The 14,758-nt window shown below is 37.8% G+C and overlaps 1 protein-coding gene across 2 annotated transcripts in view; it reads left to right on the top strand.

Annotated features, from left to right (window-relative positions):
• The window catches only part of phka2 (phosphorylase kinase, alpha 2 (liver)), a 65,903-nt gene extending 51,438 nt beyond the window's left edge, over positions 1 to 14,465 (top strand). Inside the window, exons 28-31 of one of the 2 annotated variants that reach the window (XM_061974641.2) lie at positions 3,685 to 3,738; positions 7,760 to 7,993; positions 8,073 to 8,273; positions 13,916 to 14,465. In XM_061974641.2, the coding sequence (XP_061830625.2) occupies positions 3,685 to 3,738; positions 7,760 to 7,993; positions 8,073 to 8,273; positions 13,916 to 14,089 (663 nt within the window). In that variant the 3' untranslated portion in view covers positions 14,090 to 14,465. The remainder of the gene's footprint in view (positions 1 to 3,684; positions 3,739 to 7,759; positions 7,994 to 8,072; positions 8,274 to 13,915) is intronic. The other variant, XM_061974642.2, reaches the window with a different exon arrangement.
• The last annotated feature ends 293 nt before the right edge of the window (positions 14,466 to 14,758 follow it).

Raw genomic sequence — 14,758 nt, forward strand, 5'->3', positions numbered from 1 at the left:
CAACAACGTCTTCACCGCCATGATTGTTTAAGTGAAGTGACTAACATGCAACAACATTTAAGTGAAGTGGCTAACATGCAACAACGTCTTCACCTCCATGATTGTTTAAGTGAAGTGACTAACATGCAACAACATTTAAGTGAACTGGCTAACATGCAACAACATTTAAGTGAAGTGACTAACATGCAACAACATTTAAGTGAACTGACTAACATGCAACAACATTTAAGTGAAGTGACTAACATGCAACAACATTTAAGTGAACTGACTAACATGCAACAACATTTAAGTGAAGTGGCTAACATGCAACAACGTCTTCACCTCCATGATTGTTTAAGTGAAGTGACTAACATGCAACAACATTTAAGTGAAGTGGCTAACATGCAACAACATTTAAGTGAAGTGGCTAACATGCAACAACATTTAAGTGAAATGGCTAACATGCAACAACGTCTTCACCTCCATGATTGTTTAAGTGAAGTGACTAACATGCAACAACATTTAAGTGAAGTGGCTAACATGCAACAACGTCTTCACCTCCATGATTGTTTAAGTGAAGTGACTAACATGCAACAACATTTAAGTGAAGTGACTAACATGCAACAACATTTAAGTGAAGTGACTAACATGCAACAACATTTAAGTGAAGTGGCTAACATGCAACAACGTCTTCACCTCCATGATTGTTTAAGTGAAGTGACTAACATGCAACAACATTTAAGTGAAGTGGCTAACATGCAACAACGTCTTCACCTCTATGATTGTTTAAGTGAAGTGACTAACATGCAACAACATTTAAGTGAAGTGGCTAACATGCAACAACATTTAAGTGAAGTGACTAACATGCAACAACATTTAAGTGAAGTGACTAACATGCAACAACATTTAAGTGAAGTGGCTAACATGCAACAACGTCTTCACCTCCATGATTGTTTAAGTGAAGTGACTAACATGCAACAACATTTAAGTGAAGTGGCTAACATGCAACAACATTTAAGTGAAGTGACTAACATGCAACAACATTTAAGTGAAGTGACTAACATGCAACAACATTTAAGTGAAGTGGCTAACATGCAACAACGTCTTCACCTCCATGATTGTTTAAGTGAAGTGACTAACATGCAACAACATTTAAGTGAAGTGGCTAACATGCAACAACGTCTTCACCTCCATGATTGTTTAAGTGAAGTGACTAACATGCAACAACATTTAAGTGAAGTGGCTAACATGCAACAACGTCTTCACCTCCATGATTGTTTAAGTGAAGTGACTAACATGCAACAACATTTAAGTGAAGTGGCTAACATGCAACAACGTCTTCACCTCCATGATTGTTTAAGTGAAGTGACTAACATGCAACAACATTTAAGTGAAGTGGCTAACATGCAACAACGTCTTCACCTCCATGATTGTTTAAGTAAAGTGACTAACATGCAACAACATTTAAGTGAACTGGCTAACATGCAACAACATTTAAGTGAACTGGCTAACATGCAACAACATTTAAGTGAACTGGCTAACATGCAACAACATTTAAGTGAAGTGGCTAACATGCAACAACGTCTTCACCTCCATGATTGTTTAAGTGAAGTGACTAACATGCAACAACATTTAAGTGAAGTGGCTAACATGCAACAACATTTAAGTGAAGTGACTAACATGCAACAACATTTAAGTGAAGTGACTAACATGCAACAACATTTAAGTGAAGTGGCTAACATGCAACAACGTCTTCACCTCCATGATTGTTTAAGTGAAGTGACTAACATGCAACAACATTTAAGTGAAGTGGCTAACATGCAACAACATTTAAGTGAAGTGACTAACATGCAACAACATTTAAGTGAAGTGACTAACATGCAACAACATTTAAGTGAACTGACTAACATGCAACAACATTTAAGTGAACTGACTAACATGCAACAACATTTAAGTGAAGTGACTAACATGCAACAACATTTAAGTGAAGTGGCTAACATGCAACAACGTCTTCACCTCCATGATTGTTTAAGTGAAGTGACTAACATGCAACAACATTTAAGTGAAGTGGCTAACATGCAACAACATTTAAGTGAAGTGGCTAACATGCAACAACATTTAAGTGAAGTGGCTAACATGCAACATCTTCACCTCCATGATTGTTTAAGTGAAGTGACTAACATGCAACAACATTTAAGTGAAGTGGCTAACATGCAACAACATTTAAGTGAAGTGGCTAACATGCAACAACATTCAAGTGAAGTGGCTAACATGCAACAACGTCTTCACCTCCATGATTGTTTAAGTGAAGTGACTAACATGCAACAACATTTAAGTGAAGTGGCTAACATGCAACAACATTTAAGTGAAGTGGCTAACATGCAACAACGTCTTCACCTCCATGATTGTTTAAGTGAAGTGACTAACATGCAACAACATTTAAGTGAAGTGGCTAACATGCAACAACGTCTTCACCTCCATGATTGTTTAAGTGAAGTGACTAACATGCAACAACATTTAAGTGAAGTGGCTAACATGCAACAACGTCTTCACCTCCATGATTGTTTAAGTGAAGTGACTAACATGCAACAACATTTAAGTGAAGTGACTAACATGCAACAACATTTAAGTGAAGTGGCTAACATGCAACAACGTCTTCACCTCCATGATTGTTTAAGTGAAGTGACTAACATGCAACAACATTTAAGTGAAGTGACTAACATGCAACAACATTTAAGTGAAGTGGCTAACATGCAACAATGTCTTCACCTCCATGATTGTTTAAGTGAAGTGACTAACATTCAACAACATTTAAGTGAACTGACTAACATGCAACAACGTCTTCACCTCCATGATTGTTTAAGTGAAGTGACTAACATGCAACAACATTTAAGTGAAGTGACTAACATGCAACAACATTTAAGTGAAGTGGCTAACATGCAACAACGTCTTCACCTCCATGATTGTTTAAGTGAAGTGACTAACATGCAACAACATTTAAGTGAAGTGGCTAACATGCAACAACGTCTTCACCTCCATGATTGTTTAAGTGAAGTGACTAACATGCAACAACATTTAAGTGAAGTGGCTAACATGCAACAACGTCTTCACCTCCATGATTGTTTAAGTGAAGTGACTAACATGCAACAACATTTAAGTGAAGTGGCTAACATGCAACAACATTTAAGTGAAGTGGCTAACATGCAACAACGTCTTCACCTCCATGATTGTTTAAGTGAAGTGACTAACATGCAACAACATTTAAGTGAAGTGGCTAACATGCAACAACGTCTTCACCTCCATGATTGTTTAAGTGAAGTGACTAACATGCAACAACATTTAAGTGAAGTGGCTAACATGCAACAACATTTAAGTGAACTGACTAACATGCAACAACATTTAAGTGAAGTGACTAACATGCAACAACATTTAAGTGAAGTGGCTAACATGCAACAACATTTAAGTGAACTGACTAACATGCAACAACATTTAAGTGAAGTGACTAACATGCAACAACATTTAAGTGAAGTGGCTAACATGCAACAACGTCTTCACCTCCATGATTGTTTAAGTGAAGTGACTAACATGCAACAACATTTAAGTGAAGTGGCTAACATGCAACAACGTCTTCACCTCCATGATCATGTCTGCTTTCTGCATTGTTGTTGTCAGCTGTGCATGATGATGTCATGTTCTCATACTCAGATCCTCAGTGGTGGTGTGTCCACGTGCAGCAATGTCACCTCGCCTCGCTCCACGGTAACATCTCATCTGCTCGCACAACATTCTTCATGCACACACCTGCTAACATTATTCATGCACACACCTGCTAACATTCTTCATGCACACACCTGCTAACATTATTCATGCACACACCGGCAAGGTTCACCCAGAACATGCAGAATGCTAACATTAGCATGCAAACACCTTTGCGGTGTATTAGTTGTTGCAGCATGAATGTTGTTGCAGCATGAATGTTGTTGCATCATCTGATAGGATGTGAAGTAATGAAACTGAACAGTCACAACATTAGGTACAGATGTGTATCATTTTATAATCAAATTAGACGTATTGACCCATATTTATAATGCAGTGTTGTTAGGCCGCATTGGCAACATGTGAAATATTCATAAGGTATGTCAAAGTACATAAAAGTTAAATGGTAATAAGGTATGTCAAAGTACATAAAAGTTAATAAGGTATGTCAAAGTACATAAAAGGTAATAAGGTATGTCAAAGTACATAAAAGTTAAAAAGTAATAAGGTATGTCAAAGTACATAAACGTTAAATGTAATAAGGTATGTCAAAGTACATAAAAGTTCAATGGTAATAAGGTATGTCAAAGTACATAAAAGTTAAAAAGTAACAACGTATGTCAAAGTACATAAAAGTTAAAAGGTAACAAGGTATGTCAAAGTACATAAAAGGTAATAAGGTATGTCAAAGTACATAAAAGTTAAAAGGTAACAAGGTATGTCAAAGTACATAAAAGTTAAAAAGTAATAAGGTATGTCAAAGTACATAAAAGTTAAATGGTAATAAGGTATGTCAAAGTACATACAAGTTAAAAAGTAATAAGGTATGTCAAAGTACATAAACGTTAAATGGTAATAAGGTATGTCAAAGTACATAAAAGTTAAATGGTAATAAGGTATGTCAAAGTACATAAAAGTTAAAAAGTAATAAGGTATGTCAAAGTACATAAACGTTAAATGGTAATAAGGTATGTCAAAGTACACAAAAGTTAAAAGGTAATAAGGTATGTCAAAGTACATAAAAGTTAAATGGTAATAAGGTATGTCAAAGTACATAAAAGTTAAAAGGTAATAAGGTATGTCAAAGTACATAAAAGGTAATAAGGTATGTCAAAGTACATAAAAGTTAAAAGGTAATAAGGTATGTCAAAGTACATAAAAGTTCAATGGTAATAAGGTATGTCAAAGTACATAAAAGTTAAAAAGTAACAACGTATGTCAAAGTACATAAAAGTTAAAAGGTAACAAGGTATGTCAAAGTACATAAAAGGTAATAAGGTATGTCAAAGTACATAAAAGTTAAAAGGTAACAAGGTATGTCAAAGTACATAAAAGTTAAAAAGTAATAAGGTATGTCAAAGTACATAAAAGTTAAATGGTAATAAGGTATGTCAAAGTACATACAAGTTAAAAAGTAATAAGGTATGTCAAAGTACATAAACGTTAAATGGTAATAAGGTATGTCAAAGTACATAAAAGTTAAATGGTAATAAGGTATGTCAAAGTACATAAAAGTTAAAAAGTAATAAGGTATGTCAAAGTACATAAACGTTAAATGGTAATAAGGTATGTCAAAGTACACAAAAGTTAAAAGGTAATAAGGTATGTCAAAGTACATAAAAGTTAAATGGTAATAAGGTATGTCAAAGTACATTAAAGTTAAAAGGTAATAAGGTATGTCAAAGTACATAAAAGGTAATAAGGTATGTCAAAGTACATACAAGTTAAAAGGTAAGGTATGTCAAAGTACATACAAGTTAAAAGGTAACAAGGTATGTCAAAGTGCATAAAAGGTAATAAGGTATGTCAAAGTACATAAAAGTTAAAAAGTAACAAGGTATGTCAAAGTACACAAAAGTTAAAAGGTAATAAGGTATGTCAAAGTACATAAAAGTTAAATGGTAATAAGGTATGTCAAAGTACATAAAAGTTAAAAGGTAATAAGGTATGTCAAAGTACATAAAAGGTAATAAGGTATGTCAAAGTACATACAAGTTAAAAGGTAATAAGGTATGTCAAAGTACATACAAGTTAAAAGGTAACAAGGTATGTCAAAGTGCATAAAAGGTAATAAGGTATGTCAAAGTACATAAAAGTTAAAAAGTAACAAGGTATGTCAAAGTACACAAAAGTTAAAAGGTAATAAGATATGTCAAAGTACATAAAAGTTAAATGGTAATAAGGTATGTCAAAGTACATAAAAGTTAAAAGGTAATAAGGTATGTCAAAGTACATAAAAGGTAATAAGGTATGTCAAAGTACATACAAGTTAAAAGGTAATAAGGTATGTCAAAGTACATACAAGTTAAAAGGTAACAAGGTATGTCAAAGTGCATAAAAGGTAATAAGGTATGTCAAAGTACATAAAAGTTTAAAAGTAACAAGGTATGTCAAAGTACACAAAAGTTAAAAGGTAATAAGGTATGTCAAAGTACATAAAAGTTAAATGGTAATAAGGTATGTCAAAGTACATAAAAGTTAAAAGGTAATAAGGTATGTCAAAGTACATAAAAGGTAATAAGGTATGTCAAAGTACATACAAGTTAAAAGGTAATAAGGTATGTCAAAGTACATACAAGTTAAAAGGTAACAAGGTATGTCAAAGTGCATAAAAGGTAATAAGGTATGTCAAAGTACATAAAAGTTAAAAGGTAACAAGGTATGTCAAAGTACATAAAAGTTAAAAGGTAATAAGGTATGTCAAAGTACATAAAAGGTAATAAAGGTATGTGAAAGTACATAAAAGTTAAAAGGTAAAAAGCTATGTCAAAGTACATAAAAGTTAAAAGGTAACAAGGTATGTCAAAGTACATAAAAGTTAAAAGGCAACAAGGTATGTCAAAGTACATAAAAGTTAAAAGGTAACAAATAAAAGTTAAAAGGTAACAAGGTGTGTCAAAGTACATAAAAGTTAAAAGGTAAGTCAAATACATAAAAAGTAATAAGGTATGTCAAAGTACATAAAAGTTAAAAGGTAAGTCAAAGTACATAAAAGGTAATAAGGTATGTCAAAGTACATAAAAGTTAAAAGGTAACAAGGTATGTCAAAGTACATAAAAGGTAATAAGGTATTTCAAAGTACATAAAAGTTAAATGGTAATAAGGTATGTCAAAGTACATAAAAGTTAAAAGGTATGTCAAAGTACATAAAAGTTAAAAGGTAACCAGGTATGTCAAAGTACATAAAAGGTAATAAAGGTAAGTGAAAGTACATACAAGTTAAAAGGTAACAAGGTATGTCAAAGTACATAAAAGTTAAAAGGTAACAAATAAAAGTTAAAAGGTAACAAGGTATGTCAAAGTACATAAAAGTTAAAAGGTAAGTCAAAGTACATAAAAGGTAATAAGGTATGTCAAAGTACATAAAAGTTAAAAGGTAAGTCAAAGTACATATAAGGTAATAAGATATGTCAAAGTACATAAAAGTTAAAAGGTAACAAGGTATGTCAAAGTACATAAAAGGTAATAAGGTATTTAAAAGTACATAAAAGTTAAATGGTAATAAGGTATGTCAAAGTACAAAAAAGTTAATAAGGAATGTCAAAGTACATAAAAGTTAAAAGGTAAGTCAAAGTACATAAAAGGTAAAAAGGTATGTCAAAGTACATAAAAGTTAAAAGGTAACAAGGTATGTCAAAGTACATAAAAGGTAATAAAGGTAAGTGAAAGTACATAAAAGTTAAAAGGTAACAAGGTATGTGAAAGTACATAAAAGTTAAAAGGTAACAAGGTATGTCAAAGTACATAAAAGGTAATAAGGTATGTCAAAGTACATGAAAGTTAAAAGGTAGTAAGGTATGTCAAAGTACATAAAAGTTAAATGGTAATAAGGTATGTCAAAGTAGATAAAAGTTAAAAGGTAACAAGGTATGTCAAAGTACATAAAAGGTAATAAAGGTATGGGAAAGTACAAATGAATGAAATGATCAGCATGTGTACCTAATAATGTGACTGATTGTAAAAAATGAGAAGATGGAGTCCCAGCAGTGAAAGTGAAAGTGAAAGTGAAAGTGATGCTCCACAGCGGTGCAGCAGCCCGTCCACCCCCAGTGGTATGTTGTCTCCAGTGGGGTGTGGTCCAGGAGACGGTCAGCTGCAGTGGGAGGACAGACAAGGTCAGTGGCTGAGGAGACGCAGGCTGGATGGAGCCATCAACAGAGTTCCTGCAGGATTCTACCAGAAGGTGTGGAGTGTCCTGCTCAAGTGTCACGGACTCTCCATCGACGGATACGTCTTACCTTCTTCTGCCACCAGAGAGGTGCAGTGCACCTACCTGCCTTCTTCATCCATCTTCTTCTTCTTCATCCACTCATCCATCTTCTTCTTCTACGGTGCAGATGACGGCCAGAGAGATGAAGTTTGCAGTGCAGGTGGAAAGTGTCCTCAACCACGTCCCTCAGCCGGAGTACAGACAACTGCTGGTGGAGACTCTCACCATTCTGGGACTGATGGCTGACCTGCACCTCCACAACCTGGGGAACATCATCCATGTGGACCGCATCATGCACATGGCCAACAACCTCTTCCTTAGCGACCAGGTAACAACCTCTTCCTTAGCCACCAGGCAACAACCTCTTCCTTAGCCACCAGGTAACAACCTCTTCCTTAGCCACCAGGTAACAACCTCTTCCTTAGCGACCAAGTAACAACCTTTTCCTTAGCGACCAGTTAACAACCTCTTCCTTAGCCACCAGGTAACAACCTCTTCCTTAGCCACTGGGTAACAACCTCTTCCTTAGCGACCAGTTAACAACCTTTTCCTTAGCGACCAGTTAACAACCTCTTCCTTAGCGACCAGTTAACAACCTCTTCCTTAGCGACCAGGTAACAACCTCTTCCTTAGCCACCAGTTAACAACCTCTTCCTTAGCCACCAGGTAACAACCTCTTCCTTAGCCACCGGGTAACAACCTCTTCCTTAGCCACCAGGTAACAACCTCTTCCTTAGCCACTGGGTAACAACCTCTTCCTTAGCGACCAGTTAACAACCTTTTCCTTAGCGACCAGTTAACAACCTCTTCCTTAGCGACCAGTTAACAACCTCTTCCTTAGCGACCAGGTAACAACCTCTTCCTTAGCCACCGGGTAACAACCTCTTCCTTAGCGACCAGGTAACAACCTCTTCCTTAGCGTCCAGGTAACAACCTCTTCCTTAGCCACCAGGTAACAACCTCTTCCTTAGGGACCAGGTAACAACCTCTTCCTTAGCGACCAAGTAACAACCTCTTCCTTAGCGACCGGGTAACAACCTCTTCCTTAGCGACCAGGCAACAACCTCTTCCTTAGCGACCGGGCAACAACCTCTTCCTTAGCGACAGGGCAACAACCTCTTCCTTAGCGATGGGTTTAACATTTACAAACAGCCTCTTCTTTAGCAACCGATTAACGTTTATAACAACCTCTTCCTTAGCGACCAGGCAACAACCTCCTCCTTAGCGACCAGGCAACAACCTCTTCCTTAGCGATGGGTTAACATTTACAAACAGCCTCTTCTTTAGCAACCGATTAACGTTTATAACAACCTCTTCCTTAGCAACCAATTAACATTTACAACAACCGTTTCCTTAGCGACCAGTTAAAATTTATAACAAATACCTTCCTTAGCGAGTAGGTAGCGTTTAAAAGACACCTCTTCCTTAGCGACCTGTTAACGTTTATTAACTGCCTCTTCCTTAGCGACCTGGTAGCGTTTATAAACCACCTCTTCCTTAGCGACCAGGTAACGTTTATTAACCACCTCTTCCTTAGCAACCAACTAACGTTTATAAACCACCTCTTCCTTAGCAACCAGGTAACGTTTATAAACCACCTCTTCCTTAACAAGTAGGTAACGTTTATTAACTGCCTCTTCCTTAGCGACCTGGTAGCGTTTATAAACCACCTCTTCCTTAGCGACCAGGTAACGTTTATTAACCACCTCTTCCTTAGCGGCCAGGTAGTGTTTATAAACCACCTCTTCCTTAACAAGTAGGTAACGTTTATAAACCACCTCTTCCTTAGCGACCAGGTAACGTTTATAAAATCACCTCTTCCTTAGCGACCAGGTAACAACCTCTTCCTTAACCACCAGGTAACAACCTCTTCCTTAGCGACCAGGTAACAACCTCTTCCTTAGCGACCAGGTAACAACCTCTTCCTTAGCGACCGGGCAACAACCTCTTCCTTAGCAACCAGGCAACAACCTCTTCCTTAGCGACCAGGCAACAACCTCCTCCTTAGCGACCAGGCAACAACCTCTTCCTTAGCGATGGGTTAACATTTACAAACAGCCTCTTCTTTAGCAACCGATTAACGTTTATAACAACCTCTTCCTTAGCAACCAATTAACATTTACAACAACCGTTTCCTTAGCGACCAGTTAAAATTTATAACAAATATCTTCCTTAGCGAGTAGGTAGCGTTTAAAAAACACCTCTTCCTTAGCGACCTGTTAACGTTTATTAACTGCCTCTTCCTTAGCGACCTGGTAGCGTTTATAAACCACCTCTTCCTTAGCGACCAGGTAACGTTTATAAAATCACCTCTTCCTTAGCGACCAGGTAACAACCTCTTCCTTAACCACCAGGTAACAACCTCTTCCTTAGCGACCAGGTAACAACCTCTTCCTTAGCGACCAGGTAACAACCTCTTCCTTAGCGACCGGGCAACAACCTCTTCCTTAGCAACCAGGCAACAACCTCTTCCTTAGCGACCAGGCAACAACCTCCTCCTTAGCGACCAGGCAACAACCTCTTCCTTAGCGATGGGTTAACATTTACAAACAGCCTCTTCTTTAGCAACCGATTAACGTTTATAACAACCTCTTCCTTAGCAACCAATTAACATTTACAACAACCGTTTCCTTAGCGACCAGTTAAAATTTATAACAAATATCTTCCTTAGCGAGTAGGTAGCGTTTAAAAAACACCTCTTCCTTAGCGACCTGTTAACGTTTATTAACTGCCTCTTCCTTAGCGACCTGGTAGCGTTTATAAACCACCTCTTCCTTAGCGACCAGGTAACGTTTATTAACCACCTCTTCATTAGCAACCAACTAACGTTTATAAACCACCTCTTCCTTAGCAACCAGGTAACGTTTATAAACCACCTCTTCCTTAACAAGTAGGTAACGTTTATTAACTGCCTCTTCCTTAGCGACCTGGTAGCGTTAATAAACCACCTCTTCCTTAGCGACCAGGTAACGTTTATTAACCACCTCTTCCTTAGCAACCAACTAACGTTTATAAACCACCTCTTCCTTAGCAACCAGGTAACGTTTATAAACCACCTCTTCCTTAACAAGTAGGTAACGTTTATAAACCACCTCTTTCTTAGCAACCAGGTAACGTTTATTAACCACCTCTTCCTTAGCGGCCAGGTAGTGTTTATAAAATCACCTCTTCCTTAGCGGCCAGGTAGTGTTTATAAAATCACCTGGTAGCGTTTATAAACCACCTCTTCCTTAGCGACCAGGTAACGTTTATTAACCACCTCTTCCTTAGCAACCAACTAACGTTTATAAACCACCTCTTCCTTAGCAACCAGGTAACGTTTATAAACCACCTCTTCCTTAACAAGTAGGTAACGTTTATAAACCACCTCTTTCTTAGCAACCAGGTAACGTTTATAAACCACCTCTTCCTTAACAAGTAGGTAACGTTTATAAACCACCTCTTTCTTAGCAACCAGGTAACGTTTATTAACCACCTCTTCCTTAGCGGCCAGGTAGTGTTTATAAAATCACCTCTTCCTTAGCGACCAGGTAGCGTTTATTAACCACCTCTTCCTTAGCGACCAGGTAACGTTTATTAACCACCTCTTCCTTAGCAACCAACTAACGTTTATAAACCACCTCTTCCTTAGCGACCAGGTAACGTTTATAAACCACCTTTTCCTTAACAAGTAGGAAACGTTTATAAACCACCTCTTTCTTAGCGACCAGGTAGCGTTTATAAACCACCTCTTCCTTAACAAGTAGGTAACGTTTATAAACCACCTCTTTCTTAGCGACCAGGTAGCGTTTATAAACCACCTCTTCCCTAGCGACCAGGAAGCGTTTATAAACCACCTCTTCCTTAGCGACCAGGTAACGTTTATAAACCACCTCTTCCTTAGCGACCAGGTAACGTCTATAAACCACCTCTTCCTTAACAAGTAGGTAACGTTTATAAACCACATCTTCCTTAGCAAGCAGGTAGTGTTTATAAACCACCTCTTCCTTAGCGGCCAGGTAGTGTTTATAAAATCACCTCTTCCTTAGCGACCAGGTAGCGTTTATAAACCACCTTTTCCTTAACAAGTAGGTAACGTTTATAAACCACCTCTTTCTTAGCGACCAGGTAGCGTTTATAAACCACCTTTTCCTTAACAAGTAGGTAACGTTTATAAACCACCTCTTTCTTAGCCACCAGGTAACGTTTATAAACCACCTTTTCCTTAACAAGTAGGTAACGTTTATAAACCACCTCTTTCTTAGCCACCAGGTAACGTTTATAAACCACCTTTTCCTTAACAAGTAGGTAACGTTTATAAACCACCTCTTCCTTAGCAACCAGGTAACGTTTATAAACCACCTCTTCCTTAACAAGTAGGTAACGTTTATAAACCACCTCTTTCTTAGCAACCAGGTAACGTTTATTAACCACCTCTTCCTTAGCGGCCAGGTAGTGTTTATAAAATCACCTCTTCCTTAGCGACCAGGTAGCGTTTATTAACCACCTCTTCCTTAGCGACCAGGTAACGTTTATTAACCACCTCTTCCTTAGCAACCAACTAACGTTTATAAACCACCTCTTCCTTAGCGACCAGGTAACGTTTATAAACCACCTTTTCCTTAACAAGTAGGAAACGTTTATAAACCACCTCTTTCTTAGCGACCAGGTAGCGTTTATAAACCACCTCTTCCTTAACAAGTAGGTAACGTTTATAAACCACCTCTTTCTTAGCGACCAGGTAGCGTTTATAAACCACCTCTTCCCTAGCGACCAGGAAGCGTTTATAAACCACCTCTTCCTTAGTGACCAGGTAACGTTTATAAACCACCTCTTCCTTAGCGACCAGGTAACGTCTATAAACCACCTCTTCCTTAACAAGTAGGTAACGTTTATAAACCACATCTTCCTTAGCAAGCAGGTACTGTTTATAAACCACCTCTTCCTTAGCGACCAGGTAACTTTTATTAACCACCTCTTCTTTAGCGTCCAGGTAGCGTTTATAAACCACCTTTTCCTTAACAAGTAGGTAACGTTTATAAACCACCTCTTTCTTGGCGACCAGGTAGCATTTATAAACCACCTCTTCCCTAGCGACCATGTAGCGTTTATAAACCACCTCTTCCTTAGCGACCAGGTAGCGTTTATAAACCACCTTTTCCTTAACAAGTAGGTAACGTTTATAAACCACCTCTTCCTTAGCGACCAGGTAGCGTTTATAAACCACCTCTTCCTTAACAAGTAGGTAATGTTTATAAATCACCTCTTCCTTAGTGACCAGGTAGCGTTTATTAACCACCTCTTCCTTAACAAGTAGGTAATGTTTATAAACCACCTCTTCCTTGGCGACCAGGTAGTGTTTATAAACCACCTCTTTCTTAGCGACCAGGTAACGTTTATTAACCACCTCTTCCTTAGCGGCCAGGTAGCATTTATAAAATCACCTCTTCCTTAACAAGTAGGTAACGTTTATTAACTGCCTCTTCCTTAGCGACCTGGTAGCGTTTATAAACCACCTCTTCCTTAGCGACCAGGTAACGTTTATTAACCACCTCTTCCTTAGCGGCCAGGTAGTGTTTATAAACCACCTCTTCCTTAGCAAGCAGGTAGTGTTTATAAACCACCTCTTCCTTAGCGACCAGGTAACGTTTATTAACCACCTCTTCCTTAGCGGCCAGGTAGTGTTTATAAAATCACCTCTTCTTTAGCGACCAGGTAGCGTTTATAAACCACCTTTTCCTTAACAAGTAGGTAACGTTTATAAACCACCTCTTTCTTAGCGACCAGGTAGCGTTTATAAACCACCTCTTCCTAGCGACCAGGTAGCGTTTATAAACCACCTCTTTCTTAACGACCAGGTAGCGTTTATAAACCACCTCTTCCTTAGCAACCAGCAAACGTTTCTAAACCCCCTCTTAATGTTCCCTGGTGGCCATTATTATACCAGCGTGTGACAAAACCCTCCCTGACTTCTTCTCTCCACGCGAGCAGAAGTCTCTGAGCGTGTGTGAAGACTTCCTGGAGAAGGACGCAGCAACAGGAATCTGCAACCTTTTCTACGACAGCGCCCCCAGTGGTCGCTACGGAACCATGACCTATTTGACCAAAGCTGTGATGACCTACGTGCACGACTTCCTGCCCGCGTCCAGCTGCAGCATGCAGTGACAACACCACCTACTTTTATTTTGAAACAGCTGCAGCATGCAGTGACAACACCACCTACTTTTATTTTGAAACAGCTGCAGCATGCAGTGACAACACCGCCTACTTTTATTTTGAAACAGCTGCAGCATGCAGTGACACCACCACCTACTTTTATTTTGAAACAGCTGCAGCATGCAGTGACAACACCACCTACTTTTATTTTGAAACAGCTGCAGCCTGCAGTGACAACACCACCTACTTTTATTTTTGAAACAGCTGCAGCATGCAGTGACAACACCACTTTTAATAACCATCTACTTTTATTTTGAAACAGCTGCACAACATGGATTTTATTTGGGATTTTCTGTCACGGTCACAATTAGACACACACCTTGTACATCAGTATTTACACTATAAATACTGTACATACATCAGTACAGTATAAATACTGTACATACATCAGTATTTACAGTATAGATACTGTACATACATCAGTATTTACAGTATAAATACTGTACATACATAAGTATTTACAGTATAAATACTGTACATACATCAGTATTTACAGTATAGATACTGTACATACATCAGTATTTACAGTATAAATACTGTACATACATCAGTATTTACAGTATAAATACTGTACATACATCAGTATTTACAGTATAGATACTGTACATACATCAGTAT

The sequence above is a fragment of the Nerophis lumbriciformis genome, linkage group LG15 (assembly GCF_033978685.3).
Source record: "Nerophis lumbriciformis linkage group LG15, RoL_Nlum_v2.1, whole genome shotgun sequence".
NCBI classification, from domain to species: domain Eukaryota; kingdom Metazoa; phylum Chordata; class Actinopteri; order Syngnathiformes; family Syngnathidae; genus Nerophis; species Nerophis lumbriciformis.